General features: G+C 41.3%; 1 protein-coding gene across 10 annotated transcripts in view; it reads left to right on the plus strand.

Annotated features, from left to right (window-relative positions):
* The window catches only part of TAOK3 (TAO kinase 3), an 83,018-nt gene that overhangs the window by 44,382 nt on the left and 21,239 nt on the right, over positions 1-17,397 (plus strand). For 9 of the 10 annotated variants that reach the window (XM_082066131.1, XM_082066123.1, XM_082066125.1 and 6 more), the window contains 6 exons: positions 3,268-3,381; positions 4,398-4,489; positions 6,532-6,625; positions 8,055-8,136; positions 12,888-13,055; positions 15,636-15,842. In XM_082066131.1, coding sequence (XP_081922257.1) covers positions 3,268-3,381; positions 4,398-4,489; positions 6,532-6,625; positions 8,055-8,136; positions 12,888-13,055; positions 15,636-15,842 — 757 coding nt within the window. The remainder of the gene's footprint in view (positions 1-3,267; positions 3,382-4,397; positions 4,490-6,531; positions 6,626-8,054; positions 8,137-12,887; positions 13,056-15,635; positions 15,843-17,397) is intronic. The other variant, XM_082066124.1, reaches the window with a different exon arrangement.

The raw sequence follows: 17,397 nt of genomic DNA on the forward strand, positions 1-17,397 counted from the left end.
CTACATGGGTTTCCATCTTCCACCCTCTGGAGTCTGAAAATGCCAAAGTTCCTTGAACACAGCGGAGGAAAAGGTTATTCTACCAAAATTTTCTTTAATGGACATGTCAGTCCTCCTAATCGCAGGGTTAGGTAGATAAAAGTTGTTTGCTGTTAAGGAGTGTATTTCTTTGGTTGAAATAATTTAACGTGGCTACGTCCTGCACCAAATTCTCTTTCGTGTGAGCAGCGTTTCTCTGCGGAACCTGGTAACAAAGAACACACCTGAATGTTGGCAGTAAAATAGCACCCTAAATTTACCAAATAAAGTGGAGTGGTAGAGCTAGACTACTTTTAAGATTTTATAAGAGGCTGCTCATGGATTTCAGCTCCTAGATCTGTCTTTCATTATGTAGTATTTTTTAGGAGTCTGGATTTTTTCGACTCACTTGTCAAGGGTGTTGCATGTTCTCTTTTTGGTCTAATTTTGGGTACTACTGATAATATCGGGTGAGAACTGTTAATAGATTAGTGTAATGTCAGAAGGAGCAAACTTGAGACTAATTTATGGGGCTAAAAGCGTCTTTGTGGTCTGCTAGCAAACTTAAGACAGAAAATTGGTATATCTGAGACTGAGACAATGAGGCATTTTTTTAGAGAGAGGAATTATTTTTCACTTGTTGCAATAACTACTTAGGGCGTATCTACACATGGTTATTAAATGATATTTAGGTGAAATATGAATTTAAACATTAATGCCAATTTGGGAAATTAAACTAAGATGACTTTTTATCAGTCCTTTGCATGTTTGCCCTTATTCGAGCATAAAAATACCTGTCCTGAAATATTTTATGTGCTTTCGAAGTGCATTGAATTCTTATTTATAGTAAATTATTCCCTGTATGGACACTACTGAGAACTCGTTTTTGTCCGTACTTGTTTAGACTTTCTAAAGTGGTGCAACCGATGTGTTGTAAATTCAGGAGTAGTAGCTGCTATGTGTGAACTTTCCATGAGCGTGCTTATTGCATATCAAGAACAAAGCTGGTTATTCCTCTTTGGAACTGGAAAAGGTTACTTTGCAGTGTGCTGGAAGCACCACGCAGCTCTTGCCTATCTACTGGTTTTCTTCAAAGGACTGTTCTGCCTTTTAACCTCTGAGGTGGGAAGGCAAATAATCTCAGAAAAGAAGGAAATCAAGAGATTTCTCATTTTCTGAGAGATGTTGTGTCTTTAGAAGGAGAGGTGGAGAAGTGCCATTTCCTAGCGCTGAGGAGTCTGTGCTGATGTGCACAGTGACAAGAACCGCAAACCCTTCGCCTCTGCTGTGACAAGTCCCTGTAGTGCTGAGAAAAGTCAAGCAAAGGCTGAAAAGGACCAAAGCTGGTGGGGACAGCTGGGGCATCCCTGCCCCACAGCAAGGACGGCAACGGGACATGGCCTGGAAGGGAGGGACACCTTGTGGAGACACAGGACAAAGCAAGTGTCTGATCTGAGCTCCCTGAGCGCCTCTGCCACCGGTTAGTTCTAATGCCTATGGGATGGCAAAGGATGAGATTATTTTCTGTTTAATTGCAGGCACGAGGCAAACCTAAGTTAGCAAATCTGTTTGCTGATGCCTAAAGCACCTGCTGAGTCCTCTGTTGTTTGCTGGACAGCAAAGGCAGCAGTGGAGGTGACAGCAAAGGGGACAGCCCAGGCTGTTTCTTTTTTATGTTTGAGGTGTCCATTCTTGCACAGACAAGACATCTTTAGCGCTTGTCATCCAGCAGAAGTGACAGAAGCATAGACCCAAAACCTGAAGTCATGTCAGGATGTATTTGAGTAACACATGTGTGCAAAAAAAATCCAAAATATTAGTTTTAAAGCAGTACTGTCCTGGGAATGAGGGGATGGAGGTTCTTACTCTGGCTCTGCTGCTGAAATACTGTAAGTAAACTCTGATTTCTGTGGCCCTCTGTCCCAGTTTGCCTGTCCTGTGTGCTGCCCTTTGGAGACAACAGCATCTCATGGGTGTTTGTGTCATGCTGAGTTTAAAGGGTCTTTGAGCACAGCTGTTCTCTGGTTCTACAATGACACTGGATCTGTATTTGCACAAGTCATTGTGCTTCAGCTGCTGGATGATAATTCAGTGTATGCTCTGCAGCAAATACAAGATGGCTTTATTTCCCTTCCCATTTACCTAATTAGCTCTGTTTTCACAGGGTCAGAGTACAAGTGTGTTTGGGAATACATGGTTACTTGTTCGTGTTGGAGGTCTCCTGCTGCTGCTGAGTGGCTTTGGTGTTTAAGGACATTTAGTTGAACACCAGATAAGAAAAGCTGATATTTTTCTTGATGCATTTTTTGCATAAAGATACATTATATTTTTTGAAGAGATGGCAGAGAGACATTCCAAACCGTCTGGCATATACAGCCTGGCTGACAGGGATCCTTTACACACAATCCATTTATGTTGAGGGTCTGCTTTTGTAAAAGCAAATGGCTTTGCCCATGTAAATGCACTTGTGGCAATACCTAGTGAGCAATTTTCCCTTTGTTTTTGAAGTGATGTATGAGGGTTTTTAGGAACTTTCACTGTATTGTGAATTTCAGCTGGCAATGTGAGTAGACTTGAATTTCCCAAAGCAGTCATCCTCCTTTTATGTCAGATGGATGGAGGAAAAAAGTATTTCAGATGTAACTGACAAGTCTTTCTCAAACTGTGAACAGGGTCATTGCCAAGTGTCTTAGAAGAAATGCAAATTGCATCAACCTTTCTCAGCATTTCATGGGCAGTTAATTTGAGATTATTCCACTTACTGTTGGAATTTAGAAACTTATGGTGTCAAAGGTGTTGAATATATCTTGTGCCTTTTGTATTTCATTAGTGGCATTATCATTAATCTCTTAAATGTGTGAATGATCTGAGAGCTGTAGGAAGGATCGGATAAGGGAGCCTATGATATTCTAAAGATGAAAATAGTGTGTCTGGTGTCATTTAAGGTCTCCCAGCTGGGTATTAGGATACCTCTCTCCTGGATCTCAGTTTGAGGCCTCAACCTTGCAACCATGGCTTGTCTCCTCTTCCCTCACCCCCTGCCCTTCTTGGGTACTGCCAGGTTTCTATTCCCCCAAAAAACACGTGTATCTGATTTCTCTAGTTTTCTGTAATACCAGGCTTCTAAATATTTTCAGGTTTTTATGAATGTTTAACTGAGAAAAAGTTAGTGAACTTCTGTGTATTTTTAAACTTTTGGAAGTTACTCTATTGTAATCAGAAGTATTATTTTCTTTTTTTCGTTTAAAGGGATATTAAAGCTGGAAATATTCTTCTAACAGAACCAGGTCAAGTGAAACTAGCTGATTTTGGGTCAGCATCTATAGTCTCCCCTGCCAATTCTTTCGTGGGAACGCCTTACTGGTGAGTAAAGCCTGCAGTACTTCATGCTTTTATAAGACTCTCTGCCATTTCCAGCGTTTCACAATCTGAAAAATAATGCCCGTCATAAAAACCAAGGAGTTTTCTTAAAATCCCTGCGTCCAGCTCTTCAGAAAATGTTTTTTCTCAGTGTCCATGAACAGAGGTAGGTTGTGCAGCATTTAGAAATGGCACCAGTTAAAATTTTGACTGTTACAATGGCATTTGCTTAAAAATAACTAACACTTGTCATAGGTAAGTACCCTAGAACAACCACATGGAGGAAGGGAATCCTGTTAATCTGCCCATGCAGACTGGCAGTCACACAGCTGCTTAAATTCTGGTTTGAAGAAACTTGCTCAAGGGTCACTCGAGTTGCTTGCTTTTCCTAGCAGAGTGGAGCAGCGTAGCTTTATGCTCCACTTACTTTGTGGCAGGTGCCCCGGGCACTGATGGGAGGTCACCTATCGCCCAACCTCTGATCAAGTCCATTTGGCAGCAGCTTGCTTCATCTTTGAAGAACAAAAGTTAAGAAGCTGAATTTTAGCAGGGTGGGCCTTCTGCTTCTTTTTCCTCCCACTCATCCCTTTATCCCAGACCACCATATTTTTGCACTGTTCCGGATTTCCCTGTTCCTTTCATAGCCACACTCACAGGCTGCATATACCTGCTGGAAAATTCTCCCAGTGTGCCAGTGGGAAAGCCACCATCTCTGGTGAGAGTGCAAGCGGTGGCTTTAGGACATCATGAGATTGGTGGGGTTCTCCCATGTGCCAGCATGTTGTGCTAACAGCAAGATGATCAGGTTGGCCTCTTATTTCCTTTCCTTTCTTAAACTGCCTCTCAGAAGAGTTGCTAGTGCAGGCAAGCAGTGTTTCATTTCAGCACGGCTTGTCTCGGTTCTTTCGGTTCTGGTCAGCTGCGCTGCTGAAGGTAATGAAGCCGTCTCATTATCAGCTCTGTGCTGGGAGTCACGATTTGTATCTCCTAACCTGCCTGTTTTGCACTGTGGTTGGTAGGATGGCACCAGAGGTGATCCTTGCTATGGACGAGGGACAGTACGATGGAAAGGTGGATGTCTGGTCTCTTGGGATCACATGTATTGAGTTAGGTGAGTAAATACTCGGAAGCTGAGATGAATAATGAACTGTCTGCAATATTTACTAGGAAGTCCTGAAAAAATTGAAGATTTTTATCCCTCTTAAGTTGTATTTTGTCATTTGTTGTTTTAGTTTTTGGTGGGTTTTTTGTTTTGTTTTTCTTTTAAAACCTTGACTTGGAAAGCACTGACGGTGCAGTTAAATCTTTTACTCGCTGGCAAATCAAGAGCAAGCCACTAATGTTGCTTTAATGTTAGTCTGGTGCTCTCATTCCCTTAATAACTAGAGGATTCTAGTTTTGTAGGAGAAGAAACTGTGCTTTGTAGTCTACTTTTCAAGCTGGGTTTTGAGAAAGTTGTTCCAGCTATTATGTGAAGGGAGCTGGCATGTCAGAAGGGACCTGCATTTAATTTTCAGTTCTTCCTACTTCCCCACTCCTGAAACAAAAACCTTCAATCTCAGCTGAAAGTTTGTGACACAAATCAACATGGACAGGTCCTTTACATGAGAGGAAAAGGGTTTGCACTGCAAAGGGCTAATGATACGCAGCCACACAACCTGAAGCAGATGTAGATGTGGTAACAGGTACTCAGAGCAGATGTGTGCACTTCAGGTTTGAATATTGACATTGTATGTGCTGAGTAGATAATTGTCAAAGATACTCTTGATATAGATTATACTTAACAGCAGTACACAGAGAACTTATTGTGAGGGGAAGTTCACAGAAAATGTTATTTGTAAATCAGCACAAATATGTGTGAGATAACAAAGAAGGGGACATACAGAATGGGAATAAATGGTGACCCCAATATGGAGATGGTAACGAGGTGAATGACTCATAACTTCCAATGTTGTATTTCATGTGCCAGAGCTAATGCCTTGCTGACACAGTGTGTATTTTGATACAAAGAATGCAAAAATCAGAAGTTCTAGACTTCTGTTCTTCTGCATGGCCACTGATTTATTCATTATTTTTGTCTTTTCATGTGGAGTTTAGATTAGTTACGGCCTCTCAAGGTAATTCACAGTGGTAGCACAGATACTATGATACCCCGTGTAGGCACTGAGTCTTGATACTATGGAGCTTCTCAGTCAAGAACCGCAAAGCCATTTTACATAGTTGATGGGTTTGCTTTTTTAATATTACCCTTTGGAGAGTATTAAAGTTGTGGGGTTTTTTTTTAAACTTTGAGCTGTACCTTTGCATGATTCTGTATCTGAACATGGACTCAGTGGGAGGACATCTTGTGTTGAGCACCACTTGGCTTTCTTTGAATGCCGATGCCTTAATTTCTTGTGGAGCTGAAAGTAAATGGTGTTTAAAGAGAAGAGAATGTGGCGGTTTGCGTGCATGCTGCATGCCAAGGACAAGTGATTGCTCTGACCTGACATGAACTTACAAATCCTGGTATCGTTGCCTGATTGACGTGACTGGCCTTGGATGGTGCCAACCAGCCTTTCTCCATCTCTGTGTGAGATCTGCTGCACTCCTGAGAGCTCAGGGCTGGTAGGGAGGTGTCCTCTCAGTGCAAGGGCTAGGAAGAATTTTAGTTAGGGGCAGTTAATGACACATCTGGCAAGTGAATTTGGCAAACTGGCCCACTTGCAGGTGACCGATGACAGATGAAACAGGCAGCTGCTTTTTTCCCTTAATACAGATGCTACAGCAGCACATTCAAGATCTGCAGGAATTGATACATAAATTTCTGAGCCCTGACATGCTGTGTGTCTAAGTTCTGTTTTAATCAGCTTCTGCTGATTTTACTACAGTAGGTCAGGTGTGAAATGTGACAGTTAAGGTAAAATTTACTGGAATCTTTTCCTGATCATTTGCATCCTGTTCTTTTTGGATGTCGTCACCCCCTCTTCAAGTGAATAGCAGCTTTCCTTGAGTGCTTGTCCTGGTGTAACCTCAAATATTAGAATAATTAGCTTACACGCGATGACAACAGTAATGAGCTATTGAATTGGCAGTGATACCCTGCTCATACTTCTATGTCTTTCTCCTTTTCTTTCCAGACTGCCTTATCACACCTTTCTCTTCTCTTTCTAGCTGAAAGGAAGCCTCCACTTTTCAACATGAATGCAATGAGTGCCTTATATCACATAGCCCAGAATGATTCCCCTACGTTACAGTCAAATGAATGGTAAGAGAGCTATTACCAGATTTATTTTTTCCCCTGAAAATGCTTTGCAACACTGTGCACAGTTCAAGTCTGACAAGAAAAGTGTTTGTTGCAGTGTAGTGATTTGCCTGTGTTCTCCAGTAACGCTCCTGTGTAGGCAGGCTCAATTGTGACCCTCTGTCACTTTGGCTGAGCTGCAATCTAAATGTGTGGAGGTGTTAATTATGGGGCTGTAGATGCTGTAGGAATTAAAATATTCTTGGATGCATTAAACCAAGCGCAGCTCAGCAAAGTTTCCAGCTGCAAAAGGACCCTCAGAGAAGAATTGTTAGTGTTGTAGTGAAGCTGAAATGTGGAGAAATGGAGGGAAGAGGTACACAGAAGGTAATTATTATTATTATTTTTTCAGTGAGTGACTTCAAAAGTCATTAGAGCTCTACGGGCAGTCAATACTCCCTGTGCTACAGGCTTGTTCTGGAACCTGAGCTTTGTTATTAGAATGGTTTGTCACTGTGTGGGAGCAAAGGGGTTACCCTGTTTCCTACTCTTGTACCCGAGGGTGGAATGGAGCTCTGAGTGACACTTGGCAGAGTCTGCACAGGCCTTGAAACAACCGCTCCTGCAGAGATGGGCAGGTCCCATTTACACTGCCAGGCATTGCGGCAGCAGAATTACTTCATTGCTAATCAATTTAGCAAAACCACCTCAGTTTCCTCATTTCATCATCTCTGTTTTGTCCATTTTTCAAGCTTCAAAGAACTTGGTCTCCTATCTACACACCAATACCCATGTTCTGTGCAGAATTTGCAATGCAGATTAGAGACAACTTGTGAATACAGTGTAGGAATTGGTATTCTTGATTGCAGGCAGTTTGTTTATAATCACCTGTTTGCTCTCTGGCTTTGAGAACACAGCAAGTAAGCAAGGTGCCTTTTAGGCTGCTTTTGAGTTCAGTGGCACCTAGAAGATCAGTTTCCTTCCTTCCAGTTGTGATACAGCCTCACAGCCTCGAGTTTTGTTAAACTAAGTGTTGTATCGAGACACTTCACTGAGGCAACGTTACAAATGATGGAATTCTTCCAGAAAATAGAACCATTTCATCAGCTACCGTAACGAGTGCATTTCTGGAGTTACCAAAAATTCATTATCATCTATTGTTAAGTAGGTGAAGTAAAACTGAAAATAGTGACTGGTACACATAGCTGTTGCTTGTTTTTCAGTTTGTAGTTGGGGATAGTTGTGTGTCCGTGTTTGCTTCAGCAGTTTTTACCTGTTGAAAGAACTAATGGGATCAGCTTCCTCAGAATCTGGAAAAGTCCAGTTAATTTCTCTGCCTTAGAACTTAAGAACAAATTAATCAAGGTTTTTCTTTTGCTTTGCACGACTAAGTTTGTGTATATTCCAGAACTTAAGCTCCTTTTTCATTTGGAACCCTTTTTTTTATTTCCAGGTCAGACTCCTTTAGGGGATTCGTTGATTACTGCTTACAGAAAATACCTCAGGAAAGGCCATCATCAACAGATCTGTTACGGGTAATTTTTCCAACCTTTTCCAGAAATTTGGGAAAAATCTATTTGTCTACCAAAGTAATCATAAAGATGGTGAACAAATATTTGCCCTTTCAAATAAAAAAGTTGGGTTTTTTCTCTCATCTGAATCCATAAGAGTTTTGAGGTCTTCTAAAGAGTATTTTAGGCTGTTTAACTTTGTTTCCTGACTTTGCCTGTTATGTCAGGCACAATTCTCTTTTACAACATGATGCTCAAATCAAACTACTGGAGAAAAGTAGAGAGAGGCTGTGCGGTAAAACAGTTATACTGTTGAGTGAAGAGTTATTTGGGGGAGCAGCCCAGCACATTGCTCCTCTTACACCCCAGAGCTCTGCAGAGGCCACATTTGCATTAGAGAAATTGCAAGACTTGTGGGACAGTGGTATGAGTAACAGGGGTTTTCAGCTGAAGGAAGGACCTGTCAGCAGGAGGGGGATACATTAATCTTGATTTTTTTTTCTAATATTTCTTTTTCATGACAGCGCTGTACATACTTTAACTGAAAGTGATATCAAGGACAAGCAGGTCCAGAGCTGGGTGGGTTAAACCTGTGCTGCAGAAGTGAATTCCAGCCAAGTTTTCTGTGTAGTTAGGACTTAAGAGCGCGTTTCCTACTGCTTTGAAGAGGGAAATTTTGCCAGCCTCTCTGCTATACTGTGCTGTCAGTAGGATGCTCCAAGTTATGACCACTGTGTGGTCTCTGAAAGAGGAGACAGGAATGAGGGAGGAAACTGGAGGTAACCCTGTTTGTCCTCTCAAGGGGAGTGGAGGGAAACTATACTTGAGTGCAGATTGTGTGAAAGCAAAGACCTTTTTGGAGCAGATATGTAGTTTTATATAATGTAACTGCTAACTTGCTGATGCTCCCCCCTTGTATTTTTTCTACTTACCTTCTCCAGTAAGGAAAATGTTTGGTGTTTTTTTGTAGTTTGGGTTTTTTTTTCTGTTGTATAACAAGCAATACTTGCCACTAAGCTTATATGCAGTTTCAGTAAGATTTAAGTTTTGTAATTAGCTACAGGCTTTCTCTCTGGAAGTGATAGGAAATCTAAAAAGCCATTTTAATTGCTACTCAAAATCTAGAGTTAACCAGTCTTCCTAAGATGCACAGGCAATAGCAAATCTTATGCAGAGCTGGTAGTACTTTGAGAATTATGCTCCACATGATCAGAGGATTGAGCTCTTAATCAAGATTTACAGATAGTGGCTGATTATTTAAAGGAACCTGGATATTAGAGATGGAAAGGGACTGGATGCCCGATATTTATCTCCTGGGCAGGGCAGGATCATTCTGCATGGGGTGCTCTCAACTGGCCTGTCTTTTTTATTTGACAGACACAGATGAAGTTCAGGAAGGTTATCTTGACCTTTTTTCTCTAGTAATGCTAATATGAGCATGATTAATTATTTGTTCCTACCTTTTGAATATGTATCTTTTAATGATCTTTCTTCCTGATTTCAGTTCTGCTCTTGTTTTTGCTCTGTTCTTGTAAATCATTCATTTGGGCCTTTCTGATCCACATTTTGTTGTTTGGTCTTTTTTTTTGTTTAAAGTTATTCTGCATGGATAAGTCTTTGTCCTAGATGGGCTTTGGGCATTTCCTTTTGATTCGTTAACATCCTGTAATGTGTTTCCTTCTCTTCTATATTCGTGCATCATACTTAGTTGTTAAAAACACCACTAACAGGATTGGCCTAGGTTAACTTCTCCTAGTCAAACCACCAGAAGCAGTTGTTTATATCCCTTTAATAATTTCTATGCTGAACCAAATTAATTAGAACTTTCTTTGGAAATAACCTGTATTGGTTTGGAAAGTGCCTTGTATGGGTTCATAATTGCCAAGAGCTGCTAGGAGGGCACCTGTTCTGGGAGTGACGTATCCAGAATTTGCCAAAGTTTTATCAGTGAATCATAAATCAGTTCCAGTTTAAGTTATTTGGTTGCAGTTTACCTGAGTAGAGGAACTGCTTATAACTCCAAAGGCTTTGTGTTTGGGGAATTCAGGAGCACCCTTCCGTTAGAAGGTAGGAATGTGTGAAATCCTCTCCAGCCCCTTTTCCAGCAGCCTTTATTTTAAAGTATTTCTTTTCTTTAAAATTGATTAGCAGCCCTGCTATTTCTCTGGTTGCCGTATGTGAGAATTGCACGTCATGCTGCTGTTCCACGCCAGGTAAACAGGACTCAGTTTTTACTTAAATATTTGAGCAGAGGAATTGCCACCTCCATCGAGTGTTTTGCTTAATTGCCGCAGTAGGTTAGATTGCTGCTCTGTGTCTACCTGACAGCCTTTTCATGCTGATTTCTGTTCTAAGGCTACCATTCAGCCTTTGTTTTATTGCTTCTCTTGTTGCTCTTTCAGCTCAGTAAAATGCATTTTCATGGATGTTTCTGAGCCTCTTGGTTCTTGAAGAGAGAAATCGAAACCCTGCACTCTTTACTGAGCTTTACACTCGCTTCTGTCCTTGCTTTAAGCCTGGACCGTATAGAATATTTAACTCTCAAGCTTTCACTCTGCAGGTAAAGGCTGATGAACGAGCTTGTTTGTGCTCTCTCTTGGGTGCCTGGTGTATTTTCTTCCTGTGACACATTCGTGCTGTGGCACAAACCCAGCGTTTTGTTCTCTGGTTCTGCGTGCAGCACCCTGACAATCCTTCACCCAGCTAATAGGTTTATGTTGTGGGTTTCCGAATGATTTATTCATGTGGATTGGCAGCCTTTCTGCTCTCTAGGAACAGTGTAAGTTCATTGAAGGATGTGATTTCATGAGTACCTCAGATTGGAGTCTGTGCAAACAGTTGGAGCTGAGATCTTAGTCTGAAATAATGTATATTCAGTCTTTTTATTTGGTTTCATACTTTCAGAACAGTACTCTAGGTGTTCCCTCCTGCAGTTGCTCTCCCTAGAGCTTGCTAGATTATAAGATTGAAGATCATCTTGTCTCCTGAGGGTTTTTCACTTGTGTATGGTCAACAGGGGTAGAGCAAATTGTTTTTATGGTCACACTTTCTTAGAGAACTGAATTTTAAAAGAGGTATTTGAGAGTGAATTCAGTTTCCATTCACAATCCCAGATGACAATACTCAAATGACTGTGGTGATATTTAAATGAAGTTGAAATAAAAAATAAATACCTCCCCCAAACTACCTCATTAATATTTTTAACTTCAAAAATTAAAAGCAATTATAACATTTGTTTTAAACACTTTTAATGTATTTTTAACAGCTTTCATGACATTGCCAGGAGACCTGAGTTCTGTTAGTCACTCTTCCAGCCAACTTGTTACATGTCTTTAGACTCACCTCTTCTTCCCTTTGAGTCTGTTTTGGTTTTGTTGTTTGCTTGCTTGCTTGCTTGTTTGTTTTTCTTGCAGTTTGGAGAAAGTAGACACATTAAGTCCTTTCATCCACCTAGCAGAGGGGCGCCCACATCTTCTATGTGCAACTTAGGCAATTAGGTAGTGCAAGTGAGCAGTCAGAATTGAATTATTGTTATGGAAGAGCCTTTTGGTTTTCACTTCTGTGCATCTGCCCTCGGGTTTCCATGTGGTTGCGTTCTGATATTTGAGTAGTGCTTGAATATGAAGCACATTGTCTTTTGAATGAAATGAGTATTTGCACTACTAAAGCATAAACAAGTAGACGCTGGACATACAGGACAAATTTACGTCCAGGGTTGTTGTTCCAAATGCATTGCTTCTTCCTAAAAATTATCTCCAGCGAGATAAAAATGGTTACTTTTTTTCTAACGATAAGCTACAGATTGTGGCTGTTCACAGAGAAATAAATGGTGGCTATCTGCGCTGAGGAGCAGAAATGATTCATTTTGCTTCTGTGTGAAATGACGTTTAGAACTTTTTGCTATAATTCAAAAATAAACACCATCACTACTTGCAAAAAATTGATAGTGAAATAAATGACTAGCCGTCCCCATTAGCAAAACTCAAGTGCACAACAGTTGGAATTCAGTTAGAGCCAAGAAATAAGCCTGAGGCATGATACTGTCCATATTTATTTACAAATCATTAAAAGATCAGCTCATCCTTTCAAGTCTTTGTACTCAAGACTCCTGCTCTAAGGAGAACTGGATTTCATGTATTGGTTACTCCAGCTACAGTTGGATGAATTAATTATTGAACTTGAGGAATGGCAGCACATCTGGGGTAGAGATGTTGCCAGTTGTGCAGCTCAGGAGAATCTATCTGTTAAGTCAGAGAAGACCTTTTGATCATATACTAAATTCCATCGAAGAATTTATTGTGAATCCTGCGCTTAAAACCTGTGCTACTGCTACCTCCTTAGCAGGAGTTGGTAGGAACATTATTTTACTTTAGCTACACATGTTTTGAGCATAAAAGAAAACCTTGCACTCTTCTTACTGGTTTTATGTATGAATCTGGATAGTTAGGTGCAGGACAAATCTTTGCAGGAGGTCTTGCATAATCAGGATGGATTCTTCTTGGTCCTTCATGCATTTTGTTCATTCTAAAGGCCTCTGCAGCGTTTGAAGCGGCACCATCTTGTACCTTATGTGCTTCAAGTGAATGGGCTCAGGAAGGGACAAATCAGCCGTGGTGCCTGGAGAGCTCAAAAAATCCAACCCTGGTCCAGACTGTTTCATTTCGGACAGAAAAATGAATCACCTGTCGTTGCAGGTGTCTCTTAAAAAAAGTCCTTGTGTTCCTCTTTTTACCTCAAACATCGTGTCTGAAACTGTGTTTTTTCCTTTAATTTAGCATGATTTTGTTCGCCGAGACAGACCACCAAGGGTACTAATAGACCTCATACAAAGGACGAAAGATGCGGTACGTGAATTGGATAACCTGCAGTACCGGAAAATGAAGAAGATCCTTTTCCAAGAGACACGGAATGGCCCACTGACCGAGTCTCAAGAAGAGGAGGAGGTACTTTTATTCTGTAACCCCGTTTATACTGTTATAATTTCAGGGCAAGTGAGATGTTCCTGTACTTAAGGGGACAGAACAAGCACAGCATAGATGAGGATGCACAATCCATGTCGTTGGAATATAGTCTGGATCAGCAGAGAGACAGGATAGATTAGTGACAGTAGCCCTTACTGTTAGATGTGTGTCTATTGGCTTCTTTAAAACTTCAGATTTTCTTCAGTTTAAATCTTGCAATAAACAGCCCACTTAATCAGTGTATGATAATTGACGCTGTGACTTAGAGAAGGAAACCAGTCATTTTTCAATTGATGAGCTTAGATGGAATTTAATGTCATTTGATGCAGGTGCATTTGACAAATAAATCCACCGCTGCTTCTCAATGAAAATAATTGACAGGCAAATTGATGTCTGTGTTATTTTTTGCTGCAGTATAGCCAGATAATACACAGTGAGATGCCCAAGCTCAGCATAAATTCAGGGACTTGGTTTTGAGGTTTGTGTACGTCCAGTGTTCCTGTAAAGCTAAACTAGAGCTCTGGTTTAAGAAGTGGGCAAGCCTGGGTGTCAGGTAGGAGAGCGTGCAGGAGGGGACTGGTCACTTACTGTTGTCCTTCTTGGTGAAGGAGCCACACAAAAGGAGCAAGAACAGCAACCGCTGTGATTAAAGCTACAAAGCGGTTCTGTTCTAATCCTCTGGCCAACTTCTGAACCTCGAGCTTAGTTGGGGAGTGGGGGGATTGTCAGACTTTTGCACTGAAACCTTCAAGCTTTCTCTACCTGTGTGTGAGAAGCTTTTAGAAGAGCGACAGGGTAGGGAAGCACAAGGGAGAGGATTTCCTGCTTGGCTGTTCAGCAGATCCAAGCTCAAGAGCTGAGTGGGATACATGTGGTAGCAGTTGACTCCAAGATGTATCTTCTGTTCCTCTTGTCTCCACTTCTCAAAAGAGAGAGGAAGAAAAGGTGTTATATCTCCAGGAATTAACACTCTAATGCAGCTCACACTGCATGTGCACAGCATGCTCCGCACCGTTGTACCACAGAGCTCGTTTACCACAAACGGAGGTTGTGTTGCTCGTGTGTATCACTAACTTGGCAGTAAAAGGAAAATACAGCACGTGCTTCAGTTACTACTTAACTGGTTAACAGAAGCTGCTCAACTGTAAATGCTCCAAAATGGTTCTTTTTTCTACCTTAGGATTTCTAAGGTGGAAAAGGAGCATTACAAATCTTTAACACTCAAAATATTACTAATACTTTCCTCAGAGCTCTTGCAAGAAAGATAAGGTCACTCGGAAAGTATTCAAGTCAGGAAGACAACATTAAGGTTGCATATGCAATCTCATCTGTCCTTTGTATATATACATTCATTAATTAATAGCCATATCCTCATCTCAGATGCCTCATTATGTTATTTCTTCTCTAATTTTATATAAGCATCTTGGAAATATTTTCATTCTCATCTGCATATGTTCTCTATAGAATAGTAGTAGTTTGGATTTTGAATGCGCTCACACCGGCTCTGAATGATCTGCTGATTCCTTAAAACATAATCACACAATCAAATACAAATCTGTCGAGTTTATCTTTCTGTCGCCTTCCAACCAAGTGGGTACCCTGTTAATTGATTTGTAATGTAATTCTCCCCACGCTCCCTTTGGAGGGCAGACAAACAGTGCAGTGCCAGCCTTTCCTTTTGGTGAATCAAGGCTGTTCTGGACCAGGAGCTGAAGAGTGTTTGGAGTTCTCAGCCCTCACTGTGAGCTCCTTGGAAGCTCCTTCAGTGCCACTAGTTAATTCCAAAGGACTCCATAGATTCTCTAAATCAGCCCAGGTTAAGCACGTACTCTGGGATTACTGTGGTCCTATGAGTATGCAACAAGAGGCTGCTAACTTCTAATATTTGTCTGTAGAATCAAAAATATGTCCTAGATGAGGAATATTTATATTTGTCTGAGTAGATTACAACAGCTTTAATCACTGCAGTAGTGCAGGCTCTCCTGAGTCAGCCGCTTAAAGGTGAATGAAGCATTTATCTTGGCTGAAAACACAAGGTTAAAGGGGTTTTTAGCTTGACAAAATGTAATTGCTGACTGCTTGGGACATGGAGGTTAAAACCTCTACACCTGTTAAGCATTATGTGATATTTATCAAATAATAAACAAAGAGGTTCACTGTCTTACATCTCTTCTGATTCACAAAATGTATTGTAGCATATTGTGACTTGGAACATCGTTTTAATACAAACTCAGATCACTCCTTTTAATTGCAAGACTCCATCCACCAGCCATCCAGTATTCCTGGATGTCTCCTATTCAAGCCAAGAGCTATGCCCAGGCTTACTGCTATGTGGGAGGAAAAGTGGCTTAAAGCCTGAAGTAGTAAGATTGCAGGGGAAAAGGTAAAAGCTGCCTGCCCCAGATGGGGTATTTAATAACTCAAGCAGCCTTCAGAAATGCCCAAACAATGAGCAGAAAACCTTTCGCTCTGCAGAGTCGCCTTTAAGGCAAACTTTGGGCACTGCAGACGCGCTGGGCAGGTGATCTGCAGTATTTGTAACTGACGCCCCTTGTTTTATAGGACAGTGAGCATGGATCAAACCTGAGTAGGAAGATGGACAGTCTGGGCAGCAACCATTCCATCCCCAGCATGTCTGTGAGCACAGGCAGTCAGAGCAGCAGCGTGAGCAGCATGCAGGAGGTCCTGGATGAGAGCAGCCCCGAACTGGTCATGATGCATAGTGACGAGAGCACCATTAATTCCACTTCCTCCGTTGTTCATAAGAAGGTACGTTCTCTGGTGCTCTCCATAGCTCCCCGCAGTCCCTGCTGTTGCTCGTGCCGGCTCACCCAGCGGTCAGTGTGCTGTGAGCTTGTGCTGAGCCATCTGCTGAGAGCAGGAGCTGGTGCCGGGATTGCCACAATCAAGTTCTGTATTGTTGGGTTTTTTTTCTTTAAAAGTTAAGCTGTGTTTAGCTAACCTCTGAAAATAGAGAGGCAGCTAATTAAAGGTAGCGCCGTCAGTGTCCAGGCAGGGTTCACGCTGGCTTTTACTGCACGCTTCCTCACCCAGCCCCGCATGCGCACTTCTTCATGTCTGCTTGGAGTATCAGTCCTTGTTCCCTTGTGAATGACCGTCCTGTGGCATGTGAGATGGTGACAAGTGGTCGTAGCAGCCGAGCTAACCGTTTCCCAGTCACAGTGTGTCATTAAAATCTGCTTGCACTTGGATTTCCCCTCGTGAGAAGTGGAAGTGTGCACAACTTTGGACCCTGCTCATGAGGTATGTTTTGAGTCAAGTTCCACTCAATGCTTTTCTGCTCTTGTGCTGCACGTTGTGATCTGTTGCCTTTTATTTTATTAGCGCTAGATAGCAAGCTAAAGTTGTCTAGCTGTAAGTCAGCATCTCATCTCAGACTGTTTGACTGAAATAGTTTTGGCTTGGCCTTAACAGTGTCATTTGCTGGTGGGCAGTAAAATGTAGGTTGGTAGTGCGATTGCATTTGCAAAGAGCTTCAAAGTGTATGTATGCTTTTTGCCAGAGGAGCTAAAACATTACAGCTGCATGAAAAGTATGAATTCCTTATTTGTAGGGTTATAGCAAAGCCTGGTTCTAACTAACTAAATATTTGTAAGCAGTTCTCCCCCCTGAAATACAGTGTTTGTGTAATTGAATATTGAAGTGCTTATAAAAGGGAGCTCTCAAGAAATTTTGTCTTCAACAAAAGATTGCTTTGCATATATAAAGATACTGGCAAATAAGTCGCATAGATTTCAGGGGTTTACGTCTTTTTCAAATACGTTTGCAGTAGCACCTTTGGAGAGAGACCCTTTTCAAAAAACAGTGTTAGGTACAAAATGCCAGCCCGAGGAACCATCCTGAATGAAGAGCAGCGCAACTGGTTGTGTGTTCTGGTTATAGTTGGAGCTTTCTCTCATTTTATATAGGCTTCAGAAATGTGTATTAATTTTGATTTCACGTTGTTAAGTAGTAATTTATGTACGCATTAAAATAGAAGTTTGAGGAATCGGTTTACCCAAGTCATACATTATAATATTCCTGACTGGTCAGTGTCATTACAGTTGATGAAGACAAAGTGTGAGCCACTGCCATCAGACAGAGATTGCATTTGTGAATTTGTGTCATATGATCACTGTAAAGTGATTTGTGACACTTCTGAAGTACAAACACAGGAAGATTCTTAAGCTGTGAGTTCAGTCCTCTTAGACTTCTGCGTAGCTGTTGTTTTCTTGAGATTCAGTTGAGTAGAATGGATGGCATGAAAGCTTTTGTTATCTGGTTCAGAAAAAAGAAGTCTCTTGCATACTTAAAACTGAAGTAT

The sequence above is a fragment of the Streptopelia decaocto genome, assembly GCF_964273445.1.
Source record: "Streptopelia decaocto genome assembly, chromosome: 15".
Lineage (NCBI taxonomy): Eukaryota > Metazoa > Chordata > Aves > Columbiformes > Columbidae > Streptopelia > Streptopelia decaocto.